General features: G+C 43.9%; 1 protein-coding gene across 7 annotated transcripts in view; it reads left to right on the top strand.

The window, feature by feature from the left end:
* The window catches only part of DYNC1I2 (dynein cytoplasmic 1 intermediate chain 2), a 172,193-nt gene that overhangs the window by 34,441 nt on the left and 113,181 nt on the right, over positions 1-24,571 (top strand). For all 7 annotated transcript variants that reach the window (XM_040357757.1, XM_040357760.1, XM_040357761.1 and 4 more), the window contains exon 4: positions 4,751-4,865. In XM_040357757.1, the coding sequence (XP_040213691.1) occupies positions 4,751-4,865 (115 nt within the window). The remainder of the gene's footprint in view (positions 1-4,750; positions 4,866-24,571) is intronic.

Raw genomic sequence — 24,571 nt, 5'->3', positions numbered from 1 at the left:
AAAACGTTGGGTGTAGAGCAGTAAAAAAATATTTTTTTTTTTTTACATTTGAGTGCAGTAATTTACTTATCTATAAGCACGTTTACATGAGCATATTACAACTCTGGCAATGAAGAAGAATTTTACTTGTCTATATGCTTACACACCTTTATTCACTGATACTCCACATTACTCGGGTCATTACACAAAGGGGGTTATTTACGAAAGGCAAATCCACTTTGCACAACAAATGCACTGCAAGTACACTTGAAAGTGCAATTCCTGTAGATCGCTGTAAATCTGAGGGGAAGCTCTGAAATGAAGGGAAGTTCTGCTGATTTTATCATCCAATCATGTACAAGCTAAAATGCTGTTTTTTTTATTTTCCTTGCATGTCCCCCTCAGATCTACAGCGACTGCACTTCCAAGTGATGATGGCCCGGATTCACAAAGCACTTGCGCCGACGTATCTCCAGATACGCCGCGTAAGTGCAAATATGCGCCATCGTATCTGTACGCCGGACCCATAAACTAAGATACGCCTAAAAATAGGCTACATCCAACCGGCGTAGCTTGCCTATGCCGGTGTAGAGTAGGTGCATATTTACGCTGGACGCATGTGGCGCTCCCATTGATTTTGTATTCAAATATGCAAATAAGGAAAATACGGCGATTCACGAACGTAAGTGCGCCCGACGCAGGCTACGACTGCTGCGCGTAAGTTGTACGTCCGGCGTAAAGTTAAGCCCCATAAAGCAGGTGTAACTCAGCAGCAGACATGCAAAGGTCTGCACCAGGGAACTCAAGCCGACGTATTTTACGTAGTTTACGTTGGACGTGAATATGACTAGGCGTAGGTTATGTTCACGCCGTAGGCAGTGATCCGGCGTATCTTAGGCAGTTGTTCCGACGTGATTGTGAGCATGCGCACTAGGATGCGTCCACGGGACGGTGCATGCGACGTTCGTTATACGTATTTGTCTGGTGCTCGGCCCATCATTTGCATGGGGTCACGCCTCATTTGCATGGCTCACGCCCACTTCCACTTACGCCGACTTAAGCCTTGGAAACCCAGCGCGGTTTTGGGAGCATTAGCTTTGTGAATTCATATATATGTGTGTGTGTGTGTGTGTGTGTGTGTGTGTGTGTGTATGTATATGTATGTATGTATGTGTATATGTATATATATGTGTGTATATATATATATATATATATATATATATATATATATATATATATATATATATATATATATATATATATATATATATATATATATATATATATATGAAGTTCCATTCGGATGACGCCACCCTTTGTGCGGCTTTAGCTGATTTTGTGTTGGTAATAGACGATTCGCGCTTTTCTGTCTGTTACAGCGTGATGAATGTGCTTGCTCCATTATGAACGGTAGTTTTACCAGAACGAGCGATCCCGTCTCATAACTTGCTTCTGAGCATGCACGGGTTTTTCACATCGTTAAAGCCCACACACGATGATAATTTTTTACAACCCGAAAAACGACAACGTTAAAAACGTCGTGAAAAAATAGAGCATGTTCGAAAAAAAAATTTGCTAGTTTTTCAGAACCCGAAGCCTACACATGATCGTTTTAAAAAACATTTTTAAAAAACGTTGTTTTTTACAACCCGAAAAATGATCGTCTGTACGCGGCATTACTGTTAGATTTTATGAGATGAAGGGGGGAAAAAAATCGGCCTAACCTATCGGCCCAAAAAAAGTCGGCATTATATATCGGCCGCCGCGATTTCTAAGCATCGGCCAGAGAAAAACCCATATCGGTCGACCTCCAATTTGGGCCGTCCTAAGGCTACGTTCACACTGGGGGCGCGATGCGTTGGCGGTAAAGCACCGTTAGATTTAGCGGCACTTTTACCAGTGCTTTTCGGTCGCTAGCGGTGTGCTTTTAATTCCCGCTAGAGGCCAAAGAAAGGGTAAAAACCGCCCGTGTTGCCATGCTTCCGAATTGCTTTTCAGGCGCTCCCCATGCATTCCAATAAGCAGGGGCGGTTTAGGAGTGCTGTATACAGCGCTCACAAATTGCCCCAAAGATGCTTCTTGCAGGACCACCCTAGCGTGAAAGCTCTCTGGCTTTCACACCGGCGTGGCATGGAAGGCGGTTTTTCTGGCACTATTTTCAGCGCTAAAATGCCTGAAATACGCCTTCAGTGTGAAAGTAAATGATCATACTTGATTTGTTGATGTAGAATATATATATGGTTATTTTTTTCCTAAGGCTGCAGTTTTGTTTTCTTCTGCTTTTTACTTTTGGGGTTTTGCAGTGTTTAGCTGACACTGTAACTGCTATAAAACAGCCTTTTCGTTATCATTTGTTTGCTGCTGAAAGAAAAATATCTGATAGGCCCTCTTAAAATATTTTACTAGTTGGGTCCAATCTGGCAAATAACTTTTGCTTGGTGCCTACCTGTTGAACCCAGTAGTAGCTGTAACTTCTTGGCCACATAAAATTGCCTGTGGGCTGCTAGGTTGTTTAGGTGGGCTTATAATATAACCACTGAGAAAGTCCCACTTGCAATTAGCAAAGTGTCCAGCAGGGGGTACTAAACCCCTATCTAGTACTGTGATGTGTTTTTTTTTTTTTTTTTTTTCCTGTTATCTGCAATCTTGATTGGAGTATAAATAGATCTACAATATGTTGTCCACTAATAACTACTTTACTTTACAGCACTTTTTTTGTAATGTATTTTTTTCCTTTTTAAATCTGATGTATTTTTATTTGTTAACTTAATCAGATCATATTTGTACTGGAGAAGAAAACATTAAGTCAAGTGCTGGATTCTACCTTTTGTTGTTGGAACAACCCTTCTGACTGTTCCGCAGCAATATACTTTTTTCAATTGTTGACCATACACGGCTTGAATTTCGGCTGATTCCTGATGAATCGGCTAAAATTTGAGGCTTGGGTGTTCCTGTTGGCACCAGCCGGCTCAAAAAAGGAAATTAAATATCAACTGATCAGCTGACAATGTTCCACCTTGAACGGTAATGGCATTCTATCTGATTCAGTCAATGTTTGGATATTCGGACTAGAGGCGCATCTTCACTGGTCTCATGATTCGTTTACGATTATCCTGTCCACCATTCGATTCCGCGATGCATCACGATTACTGCGCATGGTTTTTATCCAAAAATTCAAGCAGTCCGACAAACTCCTTTTTTTTTTTTTTTTTTTTTTTTTCATCTGCTCTTAGGATATTGTGCTATTTGGAGAGGGTAATTCTCATAACCATCCTACAAGTTATTCACTTTCAGTTCATTATAGGGAACAAAGGGAAAAACGGGCTTCTTTGCCGTAAGAGCTGAGAAAATGTGGGATAGACTGACTCTCTCACAAACTAGTTCTGGGCTGCTCGGTAGATTATTTCAACAAAGACCTGATATGCATTCCTGTCTTAAATGCACAAAATATAAGTAATGGTGACAGAGGGATGGTGGGGGGGGGGATCAGGCAGAGGAAGGGGGGATGGGATCGGTGGCAGAGGGATGGGATCAGTGGGATGGTTGGGATCGGTGGCAGAGGGATGGTTGGGATCGGTGGCAGAGTGATCGGTGGGATGGTTGGGATCGGTGGCAGAGGGATGGTTGGGATCAGTGACACTGGCACTCGCTGCCTCCAGTGATCCCTCTCTGGATGTCGGGTCTCCTCAAGCTCCTCCCCTTGTACTGGCTGTCAGCTTGTCCGCTGACTTTCTGCAGTGTCCATCTTTGTGGGTGAGGAAGGGGAGGGGGCTTTATTTACTATGCAGGCTCTGCCTCTTTCTCCAGGAGAGGCAGAGCACAGTATGGCGCACTGGATGACATCGGAAATCGATTCAGTTGAGACTCGGCATCGATGCAGAATCGCGAGTGTCTGAATTGCGATGCCTCCGTGCCCAGGACTGCATGGCAGCAAAGATTAAACCTCTTAATTAGCATGTGTAATGTAGTATAGGCACAAAATCGGTTTCATTCAATATTTTAGTTTTGCAAACAGTGTGGCTGCTTTCTGTGAATCTTTTGGTCAAAGAAAAGGAAAACGAATACCAGTGTTCCTCAACCAGTCAGATGCTTGTTTTATTTTTCTAACCTATGCTAGCAAATGACAGATGAAACCGAACTGGTTGCTATAGGCAACACAAACATTTCTGTCCTAAAATCATAAGCCTGTTTGGCATTATCATGATTAAAGTGGAGTTCCACCCATAAATATTACATTACATCAGTAGTTTTAAAAAAATGTCATTAGTCCTTTACAATTTTTTTTTAATTTTTTTAGATGCCTTCAAAGTGTTGTTGCTAGGTAGAATAGTTAATCTTCCCACTTCCTGCACCTAGGTGCTTAATGCTTCCTAACCTACACCGCACAGACTCCTGGGAATGTAGTGGGTGTTATTTTCCAGGAGTCTGTGCACTCCCCAGTCTCAAAGAATCATGTCACTTGGACAGCACAGGTGCTGAAACCTGATCTGACACTGCTTGTGCAGCACTGAGCATGTGCAAGGTCTGCAAGGCTGAAATCCAGGAAGTCATACAGTCTGGCTTCATGATGCCCACACTTAAGATGGCCCCAGTCAATTTCTATTTTATAAAGTGTCTAAATGCTGTAACAACCTAACAAAACGGACCTTAGTTTACAGGTCAACTTTACTAGAATACATTAAGCTTGTGTATTACAGGGGTATTTATATTTAAAAAGTGAAATTGTGGCCGGAACTCCGCTTTAACTTCTGAACATTGTTTCTGTTGCTAGACTGAACAGAAGAAAGAGGCGGCTCCTCCACCAGAAGAATCTGACTTGGAGAAAAAGAGAAGAGAAGCTGAAGCCTTACTGCAGAGTATAGGAATTACCGCCGATACCCCCCTGGGTAAGCATACTGCATGAATGTTGCTAGCTGCACTTGACCGCATGCTTGCCTGCTCTCCTGTAATGCTGCCTGCAACTTGTCCTACTAATCACATGAACGCCAGCCATTCCATTGCTGACCAGACACCACACAATGTATAAATAGGGTTTAATGATATTCCTAAATACAGTACATTCCAAGTTATAAATTACAAACGTGTATTTATAGAAGGTGAAGAATACTGCATTGTATTTTTGTTTTTGTGGTTATTCTAACCCCCTAAGTATGGCTGTTTACATAAATTTGGCAGCACAGACTGGGCCTTGCTTATGTCATGCAGCCACATATTTACATCCCTGTGTTTTACGCTGGGAGCATTCTCGATCGTGCGCCCCCAGCAGTAAGGCCAAACTGTCTCTGACAACTTGTGGATCAGGATCCAGCAGTCAGGACTCCCAAACTCGTATTCCTCTGTCTGTGGGGATTCATTGGGGGTTATTTACGAAAGGCAAATCCACTTTGCACTGCAAGTGCATTTGGAAGTGCAGTCGCTGTAAATTTGAGGGGTACATCTGAAATGAGGGGAAGCTCTACTGATTTTATCATCCAATCATGTGCAAGCTAAAATGCTGTTTATTTTTTTTTCTTGCATGTCCCTCTCAGATTTACAGCGACTGCAATTCCAACTGCACATTAAGTGCACTTGTAGTGCAAAGTGGATTGGCCTTTAGTAAATAACCCCCATTGTATCTTTTGCGGAGACTGGTTAAAAAAAAGTAAAAGTAGTGAAAAAAATGACATAAACATAAAATATAACAAACTAGATCAAGCACTGAGCTAACCGTTGTAAGTATGTTTTAGGTTAGATAAAAATAATTACATTTAAAGCTAAAGTTTAGTTGCACTTTTTTTTTGCAATGCAGCACCAAGGGTAGAACTAGTTCGGTATACACATTACGAAATATGTCTGGTTCAGCAGGAACCAGACACATTTTGGCATGTGTGTACCGCTTTCTGTTCTACAGAAGCTGGCCTGGCTTCTTATTAAGCGAGCATGATGGAAAACTAGCATTCTATCAGTGCTTGCAGCCAATGGCTACAGGGCTGATCTGTGTATTCTGACAGAGGGGGGAGTCCCTGCTGAAAGGAAGAGAGGAAAGATCCCTGGTGCCGTACATCCACAGAGTCTTATGGTGGTATGAGAAGAGACAACCTCAGCCTGGCCTCCCACCAGGCCATGCTTCCCACGCAATTCACTCTGCCCCTTGAAGCTTAGTTGTGGGGGATCCCTGCTGTTAGAATACAAAAGCACAGCAAGGAGAGATCCCTACATCCACATCACTTGTGTGGATGCATGGCTCTTTTTTTTTTTTTTTTTTTAGCAGCCCTGCTTTACTCCTAATGAAGTGTGTCCTATGTCCAGATGGCTGCTGCATAGTGTAGAAATCAACCCCTCCATTGCTGCCAGGTCTTTCCCACAGCACTGATCTGCCGATAATGCTGGGATTAACGTCGGCCACAGCAAGAGTGATGGAGTTGCGCAGCTTGCCCTACTTTTCTGCTTGCCTCCTCCATTTATGGAACTTGTACTATTCTTTCCTAGAATGCAAAGCATTTTGTGAATAGAGGACAAGGCAGATGGATGACAAGATCCAATCCAATACCTCCTCCAATCGCAGAACTCTTCGCATTCTAGTAAACAATACTAGGAGTTCTATAGATGAGGTGGGTGGCAGGGGATGGGCAACTCTTTCACACTGGCAGTGGCAGCACCGGAAGATCAGTTGGAAAAGAAGATTTCTACACTGCGCAGCAGCCAGGTGGACATACTTCATCAGAGGTAAGTTATGTCCCTGGAGCCGCATACCAAAAATTACAGCTTTGTCTAAACTTCAGCTTTCTTGTGCTCCGTTTGTCTCTTTCTGTGGGTGCCAGTGTTTAAGGTAGGATAAAAAAAATAGTTTACGTTTATTACTGTGGTACTGTGCAGTGTATATAGCCAAGTTTTTTATTGCACAGTGTCTGTAATGTGTGTCTGATATCCGATAATTCGATTTGGATTAATTTTCCACTCCAAAGGCAAAACACCCACTGTTGTCTCTGGGTCCTACTATGGGTACAAACAACAAATAATGCACACATACGTGTCCAGAGTAGAAAAATGTATTTCCATTTTTTTTTTTTTTTGTGGTGGATTACAGTAATGACAAGACATTTACAGCTAACGTTCAGAAACGTTTTAATATCATTTTGGGACAGTTTTACTTTGATAATGGATTTCCTTTTTATTTGTTTTTATTAATATTTACTACTACCATATTTTTTGCTCCATAACACGCACCTGGCCATAAGACGCACCTAGGTTTTAGAGGAGGAAAACAAGAAAAATAAACATCTGAAACCAAATGTTTACCAGTGTCCATGAAATGCAGCTTGACCTGTGCCAAATAAACGCAGCCCGACTTGTGGCCCTTAAACACAGCCCGACTTGTGGCCTTACCTGTGTCCATTAAATTCAGCCTGACCTATGCCAAATAAACGTAGCCCGACTTGTGGCCATTAAACATAGCCCGACTTGTGGCCATTAAACATAGCCTGACTTGTGGCCATTAAACGCAGCCTGACTTGTGGCCATTGAACGCAGCCCGACTTGTGGCCTTACCTGTGTCCATTAAATGCAGCCTGTTCTGTGACTGGCGAGGACGTCATCAGTCGCCTGTCCACCTGTCACTCAGAAGACTGAGCAGCCCGAGCAGCAGTACTCCATTCGGCCGCTGGTGCTGCTGTGTTTTCTGTCTTCTTTGAGTGACAAGAGATAGCCCGGCGCTCGTGGGAGACGGTCACCCTGTATTGTGACATGGCGGCGACGACGGGCGGGGGGGCTGTTCAGTGTTCGCTCCATAAGACGCACAGGCATTTCTCCACATTTTTTGGGGGGGGTGCGCCTTATGGAGCGAACAAGCGAACAATACGGTAAACTAATTGCCATTCAGTCCTGAAAAAAGGGTATAATTCATCTGGATACAAAAGCAAAACTGGGTTCAGTCACTAGTAAACTTCTAATTAAAAAAAATGCTCTCCCTGCGGGTTGATGATATAGTGTGCTAGTATGTACCACATACTTGCACATTATGACATGCTTGCGTTATAAACCGAGCCCTCGAGCGGCAAGTATCACCCCTGCAGATGCTTCCATCTTCGGTGGTCTTCCTTCCAAGTCCACACACTTAGACCGTTTGAATAAAGGTCGCAATGACGTTGCTCCCTTGCACATGCATGATGATGGCTCAGTGTACCCTCAATGCAGAGCACACTGGGCATGCTTCGGTGATGTCCATGGCTGCTGCAGATGTAAGTATCTCCTAAACGGTGCCACTTATATACTGTATCTACTGGAATGACTTGCAAGCTTATGTGTAGGTAAAAAGCAGAGTTTACCACCACAGGTTTTTTGCCATTTTGTTTAATGGTTTAAAACATTTTAACAAGTGTCATTTATTCCTATAAGCCAATTTCCTTTTGAAAAGCGAGTACTGTTAGTTTGTTATACTCTGTATGTTAGAGTGCAACAAGTAGCCTTTAGTTTTACATCTATACATTTAAAAAAATCAAGGAAACAACGAATCAGGAATGAATTTGTTTATTCTGTATTTTGTTGGTTAACCTGGGCATCTGCAATTGGTCTTTGTAGTGTTTGATTTTTCTCTTGTATGCTTTTAATCTTACTAAAGTATTAAGCGCTTTATATTTTGGTCCTTTTTTTTTTCGTTAAAAGAACAATGTTCGCTACTTTATTATCGCAGCAGTTTATTTTTTTTCTGAGTCCCCCTGTAAAATAGTTTTAATATCTTTTGATCCTGCCAGTAGATTATGTTTTCACTTTTGTTAACAGGGTGACAACACCTAAGTTTTGTTTTCTTCCTGGATTATCTACAAAAAAACTGTCAAAATCCAGAGGTGTTCTGTACTGATCTGCCAATCTGCTGTGGTACACCCAGTCCTGCACTGCCTATTATTTTATGTCATTAGGAGTGAGCTGTCTATTCCTGGTTTTTGCAGCGGTCCCCCTGATGACCCGCCATGGCATATGTGGCAGATTCCTCAAAACCTCCTGGGTTGCTTGACTTAAAGCGGTAGTAAACTCTGTTTCTTTATCGTACATCACGGGACACAGAGCGGCATTCATTACTATATGGGTTATATGGAGTACCTTCAGGTGTAGACACTGGCAATCTCAAACAGGAAATGCCCCTCCCTATATAACCCCCTCCCATAGGAGGAGTACCTCAGTTTTTTTACGCCAGTGTCTTAGGTGTTAGTCATGGTTTAGCTTGCCTCCGCATCCTTGGGATTAGGTGAGCTACCGGTTCTGTCCAAAAAAGCCTCAGCGCTAAAGTGGTCAGTAACCGGACCCCAAACCCTTGGGGTATAGCCCATAATGCTTTTCTTTTTAGAGAGCTGGACCCTGGGCCCAGAACTTAGAAACCTTTGGGTACCTAAAGTTTTCTGTTGCCAGGGTGCTATATGGGCCCAGGACAGTGGATCCTTCATAGGAACCCAGGGCCTGAAGGTCTAGACATCCCCACGGAGATGGGGGAAGATTGGGCCTCTTGCTTGGCAAAGTCCTGCGGCATGGAGCAGGTAAGTGAGGGGAAAACTTGCGGAACTTGGTTCTTAGCAGGTTTTTTTCTGGGGGGTCACAGGGGACATGCCTAAAGTTATGCACTGCATCTGGCAAACTAGTCACATATCATAAAGATAGGATGGCTCTCTATGTATTATTCCCCATAAGATGTGACCTCCCTTGTAGTGTTGGAAAAGCATTGAGTGGGGCCTGTGTTATATAAAAATATATGTGTGTGTCAGAGAGCTTTGCTTACCTGCAGGCCTCCAGGCGATGCTCCATTCAGTCTTCCTCCTCAGAGCCTGCAAGCAGGCAAAACGCTGACCTCCTCATGGTTCCAGGCTGCAGGCTGCAGTTTGCTGGAACAGAGAGGTCCCTTCCTCCCAAAATCCCCCCCCCCCCCCCCCTGTCGGGAGGGGCATTTCCTGTTTGAGGTTGCTGGGGGGGAAGGGCGGGTCAGTGGCTTAAAGGAAGGGGCGGCCCTTCCTTGTTTGTTCCATCAATACTTTGGAATTGAGGAGAAAGACCAGAGCGGCAGCACGGGGCGCCGAGGACACACAGTGGCCAGAAAGGATATTGCAGTCTTCAGAGGACTGTTTTGTCAAGCCTAGAAATAGGCTGTTTCTTTTCCATCTCATAGTTTTTCTTTGCAATACTACTCAGGGGGACAGAATGTTTTTTCTTTCCTGGATTTGAAACAAAAACGAAAAAAAAAAAAAAAAAAGTCATCTAGGGGAGAGGAAGCATTTTTTTTTTTTTTTTTTATCCCCCAAACAGGTGTTTGGACAATTAACTTTTATAGTTCCAAATACCAATAGGTAGCAGGTGTACCTCGGTATTGTACCATGGTATGCCGCTGTTTTCCCTACAGGGAGCCTTGGGGATCTGGGGCTGGAGCTGACGCGGGTCAGTCCAACCCTAAGATGGTCACGGAGGAGGTATTACTCACCTCTTTAAAAGAGATGCAGAAAAGCATGGGAAAAATGATATCCGCAGCTATGCGGGGCAGTAAGCGGAATAGATCTCCGTCGCCCGAGCGCGGACCCTCAGAAGAGGAGGTCCTTTCCTCAGGGGAATTGGACGACCTCTTGGACACGGACCAAGTAGGTTCAGGGATCGAAGACCCGGATACAGAGGAGTCTGGGGCAGTCTCCCTGAGGGAGAGCTGGTGGATTCAAGGATTGTCGGACTTGGTCCATAGGACATTCAACTTGCCAGTACCAGATCTCCAGGTATCGACGGTTTCAGCTTTGGGCTCACTGAGGGCGCCTCAAAGCAATGCTGTGTTTCCGATCCATCCTCTATTAGAGGGAATTTTGTTCCAAGATTGGAACAAGCCAGATAAGATCTTCTTACCACCTAAAAGGTTCTCTGTCCTATATCCTATGGAAGAAAATTTTTCCAAAAGATGGGCTACTCCTGCAGTGGACGCAGCCATCTCATGTGTTAACAGATCGTTAACATGCCCTGTAGAAAACATACAGGTGTTCAAGGATCCAGTTGATAAGCGCTTGGAAGCACTACTTAAGAACTCCTTCACTACTGCAGGGGCAGTAGTACAGCCAGCTGTGGCTGCGATTGGGGTCGCTCAAGCATTATCGGATCAATTTAAGCAGATGCTTAAACTTATTCCGGCCCAGCAGGCAGAAAAATTTTCGGATGTCCCTAAGGCCATATGTTTTACGGTAGACGCAATCAAGGATTCTATCCAGCAAGCGTCACGTTTATCGTTATCCCTTATCCATATGAGAAGACTCTTATGGTTAAAAAGCTGGGAGGCTGAGCCCCCATGCAAGAAGCTCCTGGTAGGGTTCCCCTTCCATGGAGGACGACTCTTCGGAGAAGACCTAGATAAATACATTCAGACCATTTCAAACGGCAAGAGTACTCTCTTGCCAACTAAGAAGAAGGTTCAGGGACCTGCGTTTAAACGACAGTATTCCCCTGGGCAGGGGCCCTCTAATGCCAAGCAGTATCGACGGCCTCCTGCAAAAGCAAACTTCGGCTTCAACAGCAGATCACAAGGACAGGCTGTTAGAGGCAAAAGGCAGTGGTTTCGCAAACCAGCAAAACCAGCCCCCAAGCCAACCTTATGAAGGGGCGCCCCCACCCACGAAGGTGGGGGGAAGGCTGCGACTCTTTTCAGAGATTTGGGAAGCCAGCATTCCCGACGAGTGGGTACGGTCTTCCGTGGCCACAGGCTACAAATTAGATTTCCTAAGGTTTCCTCCTCCTCATTTCCAGAAGTCGAGGATTCCAAACGATCCGGAAAAGGGAGCCGCATTAAGATCGGCATTAGATCATCTACTTTCCCAGGAAGTAATAGTAGAGGTACCAGTCCTGGAACAGGGGCTGGGTTTCTACTCCAACCTATTCATCATCCCAAAATCCAATGGAGATGTCAGGCCAATTTTGGACCTAAAGATGGTAAATGCATATCTAAAGATCCGCTCATTTCGGATGGAATCCGTGCGGTCAGCAGCTGCCACACTCCAGAAGGACGACTTCATGGCGTCCATAGACATAAAGGATGCCTACCTTCATGTTCCAATTTATCAGCCACATCAAAGATATCTACGCTTCATGGTGGCTTCGCGTCACTTCCAATTCGTGGCGCTTCCCTTCGGGTTGGCTACGGCCCCCCGGGTGTTCACGAAGGTCCTAGCTCCAATCCTAGCCAAACTAAGGATCCAAGGGGTCACGATCCTAGCATACCTGGACGACCTCCTAGTCATAGATCACTCGTCTCCCGGCTTGGAGCGAGCAGTGGCCCTCACGGTCCAATACCTCGAGAGGTTCGGCTGGGTCCTAAATCGAGAAAAGTCAGCTTTCCAGCCCACAAAGCAGTTGGAATATCTCGGCATGAGATTAGACACAGAACAACAAGGAGTGTTCCTACCTCTGAGGAAGGTAAAAGCCATCAAGGAATTAATCCTACTGGTTCTAAGCAAGAAAGAACCGACTATTCGCCTATGTATGAGGTTACTAGGCAAGATGGTGGCCACATTCGAGGCGGTACCATACGCCCAGAGCCACACTCGCATCCTACAGGCAGCCATCCTGTCAGCATGGAGCAGAAGGCCACAGGCCTTGGATATCCCGTTGCCGCTCTCATCAAGAGTCCGACAAAGTCTGTGTTGGTGGTTAGACCCTCAGAATCTACTGAAGGGGAGGTCTTTCAGCCCAGTGGCTTGGAAGATAGTGACCACAGACGCCAGCCTGACGGGCTGGGGAGCAATTTTGGATGGTTGCACTCGCCAAGGTACTTGGGCAAAGCCAGAGAAGCAGTTGCCCATCAACATCTTGGAGCTCAGAGCTGCTCGACTAGCCCTCAGGGCTTGGACGTCAAAATTGCAGGGGTTCCCGGTGAGAATTCAATCAGACAATGCCACGGCCGTGGCACACATAAATCACCAAGGGGGAACCAGGAGTCAAGCCGCTCAGAGAGAGGTGAGCTTGATTCTTCTATGGGCAGAGGCTCATGTGCCCTGCATATCGGCAATATTCATTCCAGGAGTGGACAACTTTCAGGCGGACTTCTTAAGCCGCCAGACTCTATGGCCGGGGGAATGGTCTCTGCATCCACTAGTCTTTCAAGCACTCTGCCAAAGATGGGGAGTGCCGGACGTGGATATCATGGCATCGAGACTCAACAAGAAACTAGACAGGTTCATGTCCCGCTCAAGGGATCCGATGGCCTGCGGAACCGATGCGTTGGTTTGCCCTTGGCATCAGTTCAAACTTCTTTATGCGTTTCCCCCGCTCCAGTTACTACCCCGCCTGCTGCGCAGGATCCGGGTGGAGCACATACCAGTCATCCTGGTAGCTCCAGCATGGCCCAGAAGGGCATGGTACTCACTAATCTTAAGGATGGTAGTGGGAGACCCTTGGACTCTTCCTCTACGGCCAGACCTGCTATCGCAAGGTCCGATCCTCCACCCTGCCTTACGGCATCTAAATTTGACGGCCTGGAAGCTGAATCCCTGATTCTCAGGGGTAGAGGTCTGTCTCAGAAAGTAATCTCTACCCTAATCAGAGCCAGGAAACCGGTCTCTAGGGTGATTTATTACAGGGTCTGGAAGGCCTATGTAGGCTGGTGTGAGTCCAAGCGATGGCTTTCTCGCAAATTTACCATCGATAGAGTATTAAGTTTTCTCCAGCTAGGAGTGGATAAAGGATTGGCATTAAGCACAATCAAAGGACAGATTTCTGCTCTGTCAGTGTGGTTTCAGCGGCCGCTGGCCACCCACTCGCTGGTTAAGACCTTCCTTCAAGGGGTCTTACGTATTAGACCTCCAGTTAAATCCCCGCTTTGTCCGTGGGATTTAAATCTTGTTCTGTCAAGTTTACAGAAACAACCGTTTGAGCCGTTGGCTGATATTCCTTTGGTTCTACTGACAAGGAAGTTAGTATTTTTGGTTGCCATAGTTTCCGCAAGAAGAGTTTCGGAGCTGGCAGCCTTATCCTGTAAGGAACCATATCTTGTTTTTCATAAGGACAGGGTCGTTCTCCGCCCTCATCCTTCCTTCCTTCCGAAGGTCATATCCAGTTTTCATTTGAACCAGGATTTGGTATTACCATCCTTCTTCCCTAAACCTACTTCCAGAAAGGAAGGGTTGCTGCATACCTTGGATATTGTCAGGGCCATGAAGGCCTATCTTAAAGCTACAAAGAAGATCCGGAAGACAGATGTGCTGTTCATTTTACCGGATGGGCCCAAGAAGGGGCAGGCAGCTGCAAAGTCCACCATTTCTAGGTGGATTAAGCAATTAATCACTCAGGCCTACGGCTTGAAAGGGTTGCCTCCTCCAGTATCATTAAAGGCTCATTCTACTAGAGCCATGGGCGCCTCCTGGGCAGCACACCACCAGATCTCTATGGCTCAAGTTTGCAAGGCGGCAACCTGGTCTTCTGTCCACACGTTTACAAAATTCTACAAGTTGGACGTAAGAAGGAATACTGATACTGCCTTCGGGCAGGCAGTGCTGCAGGCCCTCGGATTCCGGGGGCTCCTCTTGTTCGAGTTAAATTTAAAAATTTTATTTTTCTCAACTAAGTTGGATTTATTATGATTTGAGTATATCTCTAAATTAAATCCTTTTGTCTTGGAGATGTTCTCCCTCCCCTCATTGTAAGCATTGCTTTGGGACATCCCATATAGTAATGAATGCCGCTCTGTGTCCCGTGATGTACGATAAAGAAAAATAGATTTTTAATACAGCTTACCTGTAAAATCTTTTTCTTGGAGTACATCACGGGACACAGAGCTCCCACCCCTCTTTTTTGAGGACCATTTTGGGAGGCATACTGCTTGCTACAAAACTGAGGTACTCCTCCTATGGGAGGGGGTTATATAGGGAGGGGCATTTCCTGTTTGAGATTGCCAGTGTCTACACCTGAAGGTACTCCATATAACCCATATAGTAATGAATGCCGCTCTGTGTCCCGTGATGTACTCCAAGAAAAAGATTTTACAGGTAAGCTGTATTAAAAATCTATTTTTTGGACTTTCAAATCTCGTGCCGTAAATCGTGGCTCATGTAGCCAGAGGACGCAAACCTGAAGAAATTTTGGGGAAAGATGCAAGCCCTCTCAGTGGTGACAGTGTGGCGCTGGAGGGCTCCATTGTAGGGTAAGGCTCTCATAATGTGCTAGTATACAATGCATACTAGCACATTATGACATTGTTTTGCAGGGGATTTTTTTTTCATCAACTGCGCTTTACTACCGCTTTAAAGTGGTTCTTAAAACTGAAGGTTTTCACCTTCATGCATTGTATGCATGAAGGTAAAAATGTATGCATGAAGGTAAAAAATAACTGTGTGCAGCAGCCTCCCCCAGCCCCCCATCCATCCAGCCCCTATCACCATTTGGATTTTTTTGTTTTACCTAATCTATAATTTATTAAATGCCAGTCTTACAACAAAGCGGTGAAGAAATAATCAATCTGGGTGATGGGTCTTGCAGTTGGGAAAAGAGTTGCAGATTAACAGAGAAGTAACTAGTGATGACATCCTGTTGTGGATTTAATAGTGGAGTTAGTAGGTTTAACAACAATGTTGTGCGTCAGAAAGCTGTGTTTTACTAGGTATAAGCAAAGTGAAAGATTTCCTTTCTGAGCCAATCAATTCTCTTGTAACACATACCCAGCAAATGTGTATAAAGCTGTTTGAGGCCTAATTATATCCCTTTGTGAACAGTTGGTTTAAGGACAGTCACTTTTGGCCAGGTGTCTGCATCTTAACTGGCCTTAATTGGTTTGTTAGGCAGTTTCCAAGAAGCACCCTACAAGTGAATGGCCAGAGAGCCTGAACGGAGCCCCGCAGGTGGCCCACTCTCATCCTCTCTTCAGCCCAAGCTAGGGATTAGAAGGCAAGTCAGTGGTAAAAGACTGGCTCTTGTGAACCGGCAGCACTCACATTCCCCACACTGCTTATCTGTCCCCTGTTCAGATGACCTAAATACAGAGTCAATGTGGCCAGGCTCCCTACCAACAATAGAACAGTTGGGAAGTGCTGTAACGTATCGCGCTCACTCACAGCAGTCGCATTACATATGCATATTTAATGGTTTGCTTTCTGCCTGCCATTAGATTTAATTGTACTATACAACGCTACTTAATTTATGCCTTCGTTATATATTAAATGCTGGAGACATTAAAATGTAACTTGTAAATGGCTTTTCTTTTTGTCCTATTAACTTCCATCCAGCGTGTATTGTTCTTATACTGTCAGGGGATTACACATTTATCCATTTTGCATATTTGGCTTCACAGCTGGTGAGTGGTTAAAAGCGAACGGTGGCTTTACAGGGGCTGATTCAAGTGTCACCTGTGAGGATCGAGTAATATAGGGTCACACTTGCTAAAAATTCGAACATTTACACAAACTAACGCACCTATAGCGTTAACACAAACCATCCAAGTGATTTTTTTAATTGTTATTATTGTTACCCCAATAGTTCATGATCCTGATATGTGCCCACTGTACCATGTACTTGTATGGGAAAGTATCCTGTTTTCTTTGTATTGCTTCCTTTATGTGAAATCCCTGGTGTCCCTGCCAGTCCCTCTGGTTTCCTATTTAAAAACTGACCCCACTAAGCAGGAGAAGACACCACGGTCAGTTCTCTAGATACGCTGGGAACTTGGCCTGCTTCTCCTCCAAAGATCACACATGATCAGCAATTTTGTTTTCACCTGCAAAAAAAGTGCATTTATTTTTTTTAAAAAGTGAACTTCTCCTCTTAAAGCGGAGTTCAAGCAAAAAATTAACTCCTTTACAAAACGTAAGCACACCTCCCCTAATTTTTGGGTACATTTTTTTTCATACCCTTATTTTTATTGTGATTTGCGTCGCACATCACTTCTGCAGGTTTTTTTTTTTTTGCCCTCTACTCCCCCCCCCCCCCCCCCCCCCCCCGTCACCTTCTGGGACCTGTGTGTGTCCCAGAAGATGACTGGACCATTTTGAAAGCGCTGTGTGATTTGCACAGTTGGAAACAGTTGTTTCCCTTGGTAAGGATTCCAGGAGCCTGCGATGTCGGCACCCAAAGCCGATGGATGGGTCGACTCCGGGTGCCGACATTGCAGGCTCCCTGGACAGTTAGGTGTCCTTGTATTTAAAAGTCAGCAGCTACAGTATTTGTGGCTGCTGACTTTTAATTTTTTTTTTTTTTTTTTTTACCCAGGCTGGAACTTCACTTTAAAGCAATCGCAAAAGGCACAGAAATCTTTGTCAGTAGCCATTCACAGATCGAAATATAGCTAAAAGTCCTTTTTAAAATCAAAGGACCTGGGTGGAAAATTGTTGGCCAAACAGTAACTGCATGCAGTCCGATTTTATTCTGGTATTTGGACACTCCTGGGTGTGAGCTGTCTCAGTAGAATAGTCGGCAGGAGGGAAGAAATTGATTTCTCTCATTCAAACCACGGGGCTGAGTAAGAAAAATCTAACTATGTATTGGCTAGCTTATGTTTACAAAGGACTGTTTTATTTTAGTCATTTGTGGACTTGAACCTCAGCCTCTAAAAAAAACAGTTTATGGTCAATTTAACATTATAGATTTGTTTATTTCAAAATTAGTTTTTGTTTTCTTAAAATTGTGTTAATGATTTTTAAACCATTCATATTGCTTTTTTGGAAAATAGAGTAATACACGACAAAGGTGTCCCTGAGCACTATGGGTTATTCATACTGATAGACCAGCAGCTTGGTTTGCAGCTCCCCTTGTCTGAAATCTCCAAAAATAAGCTGTCTGATAAGTAATTGCTGGAATGACTCAAGGGCTCATTCACCCCATAGGGAAATGTGCATAGAAAACGGCTGTTTTCCATGTGCCCGGTTCACACCACAGTGCAAAGAGAAGAACCACCAGTAGTGTTTAGCTGGTCAGGACTTGTGTTATTAGTATACTTGACAAGCTTGAACAATCTCACACGAGGGCCAAGCACAAGGCCTGGGCTACATTTACACTGGCGATTAGGGCCGGTATGAATTGTAGTTGCAGAAATCTTCTGATTCCTGCTGCGGTTCTCAGCAACTAGGTGCTGCTGCTGGCGCTATTCACTATAATGACAGGTTGCCAATGGTCGCATCTATTCGTGACTATGGACAGCCAGGATTTTTCCTGTGGTGATCACTGCTGGATGCAGAGAGCAGTAAATAGCTGTGGCCGCCAGCAACCTATTATTATAGCGAGCAAGGCCAGCAGCAGCTAGTTGCTGAGAACAGCAGCAAGAACTGCCACTACAATTTGCACTGGCCTTACGCTGGGTTCACACTACTTTCATCCTACTTTGCTCTGCTACATTGGTCCTACATTTATCCTACATTGGTCCTACATCCATCCTACTTTCATGAACAGGATACTACTTTGGTCCGACTTCAATGATATTCAATGGGCCTGAAGTAGGATCAATGTAGGACCAAAAGTAGTACAGGGAGCATTTTCAAAGTCGGACCGACTTGTGTAGGACGTTACAAGACGCTCTCATAGGGAAACATTGAACACAGAGCAAAGTAGGATGAAAGTAGTGTAGTAGTGTGAACCCAGCCTTAATCATTGATGTGAATGTAGCCTCACCTGCTGCTCCTTTAATGGCCAGTCAGAAGGCAGAGAGTAGGGAGGGGAACACCTTTATATCTTTTAACTGTAATGGAGCAGTGGCGGCCTGTCCATTAGGGGTGCACGGATGCCTCACCCAACCCCTATCCATGCGTCTGGCCCCCTGATCTACATGCCGGACGCATGGATTCCAATGGGGGGGAGTTTGAAGCAGATGATTAGAGCTAGAGACTCTAATAGGCTTCAAAAAGGGTGGGCTGGGGGCGTAGAGAACTGCGCTCCAAGCCCACCCAATTGTGTTACAATAGCATATAAATATTACAACACTGATTCTCCTCCCGAATTGTTTGACCCCCCCCCAAAAAAAAACATCTGCCGCCACTGTAATGGAGAACCTGGTATCACCTGCTTGGCTGTACTGTAAGGAAAGGGGTGTGAGAACCAGGACACAGTCACAAGTCTTATAGGCAATTACATTTTATATGTATTTCAACTCTCATTGAGACCTCTGCTTTCATAGACGCTTCTTCCTCTACTTTTTCTGTAATGTGACCTAGATGAGACATGTGCATCCCTCATAGTCCCCTAATTTGACTTTCAGAATCTACTCAGTACTGATTTGTTCATTATAGAGTAAGAGACCCTAAAGCCGGATGGAACTTTTCTAGAGACTACAGTTTTTTTTTTTTTATCTGTCTCTTCTTGTGTTTATACTGTATGTTTGTTGAAATCATGTAGGTATTTTTTGTTAAAACTAAGGCCACATTCCCACTGAGACAAAGATGACATGGAGAAGCCCCTAGGTGCCAGTTGGATTCCATTTACTAAATTCATGTGACTGTAATAGGCATTGTCATTGGATGGCCTAGTGTGCTTGATGTGCATCACTGACATTCTTGAGGACTTTGTAGTCCAAAGAACACAGGATTGAATAAGGGCATTATATAACAAGTACAGGCATACCCCACTTTTAAGTACACAATGCGACCAGAGCATGTATGTAAAACGAAAATTAAGCAATAACTTTTTTTCACTATTCAATGCATGTAAATACACTAGCTCTATGGGAAATCTTGGTCAAATTGACATGGCACTGCTCTTGAACCATAAGTGATAGAGACCCCAAAGTTGGGGACCCAGGACTATGACATGGTAGATTACCTAGGCAAGCTGGCTGACCCCAAAATTGAATATGTTGTAGTCCTGGGTCTCCTCTCGGTTCTCCTCACGTTTGGTGTTCCTGTCACTTCTGCTTCGAGAGCAGTGCCATGTCAAGCTGACCGATATTCCCCATAGATGCAAATGTGTCTGTACTCACAAGTGTACGTAAAGTGAGGGTACATAAAGCGGGGGTATGCCTGTACAGGTATTATTGTATAGTGAAATACCCACCAACACTCCTCATACCTGGTGAGCACCATCTATATGTGTAATGCAAACACAAAAATTTATGGTGCAAACCTCATATAGCGCGGTTATCTCGTATACATAGCTCCCGACGGTGCCTGATTTTGCGGGACGGTGCCTGATTTTGCGGGACGGTGCCTGATTTTGCGGGACGGTGCCTGATTTTGCGGGACGGTGCCTGATTTTGCGGGACGGTGCCTGATTTTGCGGGACGGTGCCTGATTTTGCGGGACGGTGCCTGATTTTGCGGGACGGTGCCTGATTTTGCGGGACGGTGCCTGATTTTGCGGGACGGTGCCTGATTTTGCGGGACGGTGCCTGATTTTGCGGGACGGTGCCTGATTTTGCGGGACGGTGCCTGATTTTGCGGGACGGTGCCTGATTTTGCGGGACGGTGCCTGATTTCGAGGGACGATGCCTGATTTGGAACAAAGTCCCTCTTTCCTCATTTGTCCCTCATTTTGGTCTGATCTATTTAGTTGTGTGTGTGTATATATAATGCACTTTTTTTATCTTTCAAAAGGTGTTTACCAATGTGAAACCACTTATCCAATTTCTAAATTGCTGCATTTGTAAATTTTCAAAAACCAGTATAAGGGAATAGTAGTGGTAAAAAAAAAAAAAAGCACTTGTGGGTTTAACTAATTATTTATTTTAAAATTTTTGTTTAAGGGGGCATGTGTGTTCTATGCCTACATAATTTTGCTAACAGGTGTCCCTCATTCCCATTTCAAAGGTGAGAAGTATGCATATAGAGTATACCCGTGGATATTAAAGAGTAAGGGATTTGAATAGTCCTATAAGATTTTTTAAGACCAAATACTAAGATTTATAGTCCATATAAAAGCATGACAGTCTAAAGAGTCCTATGGCAGAAAAAAGTCTACCCACAATTGTCAGCCTCCCAGATAAGAATCTGAAGCAAGTTCCAGCTGTAGCTTAAAAAAGGATAGAGGCGCCTCTACGTGTAGGAGTATAACTACCACCTTAATAGAATTAAAACTAGGGTTGTCCAGATACCGATACTAGTATCGGTATCGGGACCGATACTGAGTATTTGCGGGAGTACTCGTACTCGCGCAAATGCTCCCGATACCTAAATAGAATACTTTTTTTGTATTTATCAACATGTTCTATGAAAATTCTTTGAGTTTTTTACTACTGCGTGACAAGCAAATAAAACATTTTTATTCATTTTTACTCATTTTTATTCTTTTACAATGTCTTGAGTTAGAGTTCTTCATAATTCTAAAGAAAATATCCTTAGTCTGTATTGTGGTTTGAAAACTGTCACATGACATTTAAAAAAAGTATCGGTATTCGGTATCGGCGACTACATGAAAAAAAGTATCGGTACTTGTACTCGGTCCTAAAAAAGTGGTATCGGGACAACCCTAATTAAAACCATTGGCAACTCGCATATTATATACTGTAGCTGCTGACTTTTAGGCCTCATGCACTACACTGGATGTTATATTAACGCTCTAAAAACACCAGTAGCTTTGCGAGTTTTTCAACGTTTTAGCAATGGCGTATTTAGCGTTTCTTTTTATTTATATATATATATATATATATATATATATATATATATATATATATATATATATATATATATATATATCAAAAATAATTTATATATTCTAATATATATTTTTTTTTTTCAATGGATCATAAACGTTAAACGCTGGAGAGCCACGTTTATCTGCGTTTTTAGGCATTTTTTGACGTTTGCGCATTTTTACAGCTGAATAATGCCTCTCAGAAGCTACTAGTTTTTGTTTTTGTTTTTCCAGCCAATAAACACCCCAGCCAAAAACGGTTGATAACCGCTTATGTGTGCATGGACACATAGGATAACATGCTGTAGAGTTTGACTGTAGAAAAAAACAGCAGCTGTAAAAACAGCCAATGTGCATGAGGTGTGCTGCCGCCATTTCTTGTAAGGGAAACCATCCAGTTCCCTACTGCGCGTGCACAAAGGATGCTGTGCTTTGTGTATGGCACGGGGGAAGAAGGAGGAGGGGGGACCGAACTTCCCGGGGACCTCGTTGCAGCAAGGTCTCCTGAAAGTGGGGGACACGGGTACCTGTCAAAAACAGGTACTCACGCTCCCCGAAAGGTGCCAAATGTGGCAGTGGAGGGGGGAGAAAGCAAACAAGCAGAGCATTACCTAAGTTAAAGACATCCCGAGTAAGCTGTAATCGGTGATTGTTTGCCATAACGCTGGCTTACGCCGTGATAGTCCTTCACTCGCTACCAGAAAGTCAGCTGTGAGATGAAACAAGGCAGGCAGTGCAGTGGTGGCATGGTGATGTCACTGGGTCATGTGGCACATTTCCGAGTATGCGTTCTACGAATGTAGGGGCAGTCGCACGCCTTCAAGCATATTATGCGAGTTGCTAATTGTTTACATTCTATTAAAGTGGTACTTCTACTCCTACACTTAGCGGTGCCTCTCTCCTTATATATTGTTTACATATGTGTAATGACATGGTAAGATTTGTAATTCTACAACAGCTGGTTTCATGAGATACTCCAATTATTTGTAGTCGCTAGAGTTCAGAGCAGCAGACCAGGGCTGACCATGCAAATACGAGCGCACGGTAAGTGGGGCAACAACAATATTTGACTACTGGTGACACATATAGGTAGATTCAGTAAGAGTTAGGCCGGCTTATCAGTAGATAACCCGACCTAACTCAGAATCTACGCCGACTTATGTTTAAGTGTATGCTCAAACAGAGATGCGCCGTCCTATCTTAGATTGCAATATTTCGAATGGCCGCTAGGTGGCGCTTCCATTGCGGGCGGCGTAGAATATGTAAATGAGTAGATACGCCGATTCACGAACGTACGCCCGGCCGCCGCAGTACATTTACGCCGTTTCCGTAAGCCATTATCAGGCCTAAAGTTATTCCATCTATTAGATGGAATAGCAATGTTAAAGTATTGCCGCCGTTCCCGATTCAAAATTTTTACGTCGTTTGCGTAAGTCGTTTGCGAATAGCGATTTGCGTCCACGTCTAAATCAATAGGCCTGTGCGGCGTACTTGGCCGCAATGCACACTGGGGAATGTAGGCGCCCGGCGCATGCGCAGTTTTCGAAAAAAAACGTAAGTTCAAGCACTATTAACATAAAACATGCCCCCCTCAAACACATTTGAATTAGGCGCCCTTACGCCCGCCGCTTTAGCCTACGCCGCCGTAACTTAGCAGGCAAATACATTGTGAATCATGTACTTGCCTCGCTAACTTACGGCGGCATAGCTTAAATTCCTTAAGCTACGCCGCCGCAAAGTTGCGGCAATGTTACTGAATCTACCTAATAGTACATAGATACTTTACCCAAGTATAGGGTTTCAGCCACAGTGAATTGCACAAGTAAATTTTAGCCACCCTACACATATAGCCATGACACTTTTAGCCATCATGGCAGCATATAACATATCCAAAAATCTGATACTGCCCGAACCTTAAATTTACACTAAAACCCCTATACCTCCAATCTTCCCAGATTCTCAGAGTTGATTCCTTTATTATGCTGGGAATAATTGCAAGAGCTTGGTGGTATATGCTGGAACTTGCTATCACGTGGCGATCCATCACTTTTAAATAATAGAAGATACCTTAAATGGCTGATCCTATATCAGATTTGCTTGGGTTTATTATTGCCACAACACTATATTCAGAAAGATTTCTAGGAATTAGTAAGCAACTGTAAACATGATCACTTTGGCCCATCATCTTTGTTACGCCATTATTAATGCAATTACTTTTGATACATTTCCTTCACAGTCCCTGTCACAAATAGCTAAGATACTGGACAAAAGTTGAAGCCAGTGTCACATATTAAGACATAGTAGCTTGTATTATTATGTCCGCCTGCAGTGAGGGACCTAATCTTCTCATGCCTCATTACGTTTCCACTAGGCATTTTCTCTTGTTCAGATTACATGCTTAAATAGGAAGGAGGGGGGTGAGGATTTAAATGTAAATGATTTTGTAAATCCTATGTAACCTGTCAGCAGTTTTGAAAGAACAAATAAATTCTTATTGATACAAGCAGCGTCTCCGTTTCAAAGCGAAATTGAGGAATTTAGATGCGGCTCCTGGGGATGCGACATCATTGTGTCCTTTTATTCACACAGCATACACACTCCTAACGACTTTTGTACCGCTGGACAGGACTTGGAGAAAAGAGAACAAACTTGATTTTATTCACCGCTAATCCATGTACTTATCTTAGGGAAAAGTTGTGTGTGAGGACTAGGCAGTTTAGCACATTGATAGCAACAACTTATGTTAATTATGGTGTTTTTTGTTTATTTTTTATGTAAGGGTTTACAGCTCTACAACATGCAGTGACCAGGACCCTTCATGTACATATTTCACGTGTTTATAAAAATTGCACGTGCGGAAAAAAAAAAAGCATATAAACCCAAAGTTTATTTTTCAGTGTTTGGCATCATGTTTTGCAGTTTCCTTAGTAAATACTTATTTGTGAAGCTATTGCAAAGCTTCCTACTTGGAGATCCTGCCAGTAAAGCCAAGACCTGTTGCAAGCTGACAACAACAATCCACTGCTTTTGTAGGTAGCGGCAGCAATTGTTGCCTTTCTATGTGCTCTCCT

The sequence above is a fragment of the Rana temporaria genome, chromosome 6 (genome assembly GCF_905171775.1).
Source record: "Rana temporaria chromosome 6, aRanTem1.1, whole genome shotgun sequence".
In the NCBI taxonomy this organism is placed as follows: Eukaryota; Metazoa; Chordata; class Amphibia; order Anura; family Ranidae; genus Rana; species Rana temporaria.
This window is presented reverse-complemented; position numbering and strand designations above follow the sequence as displayed.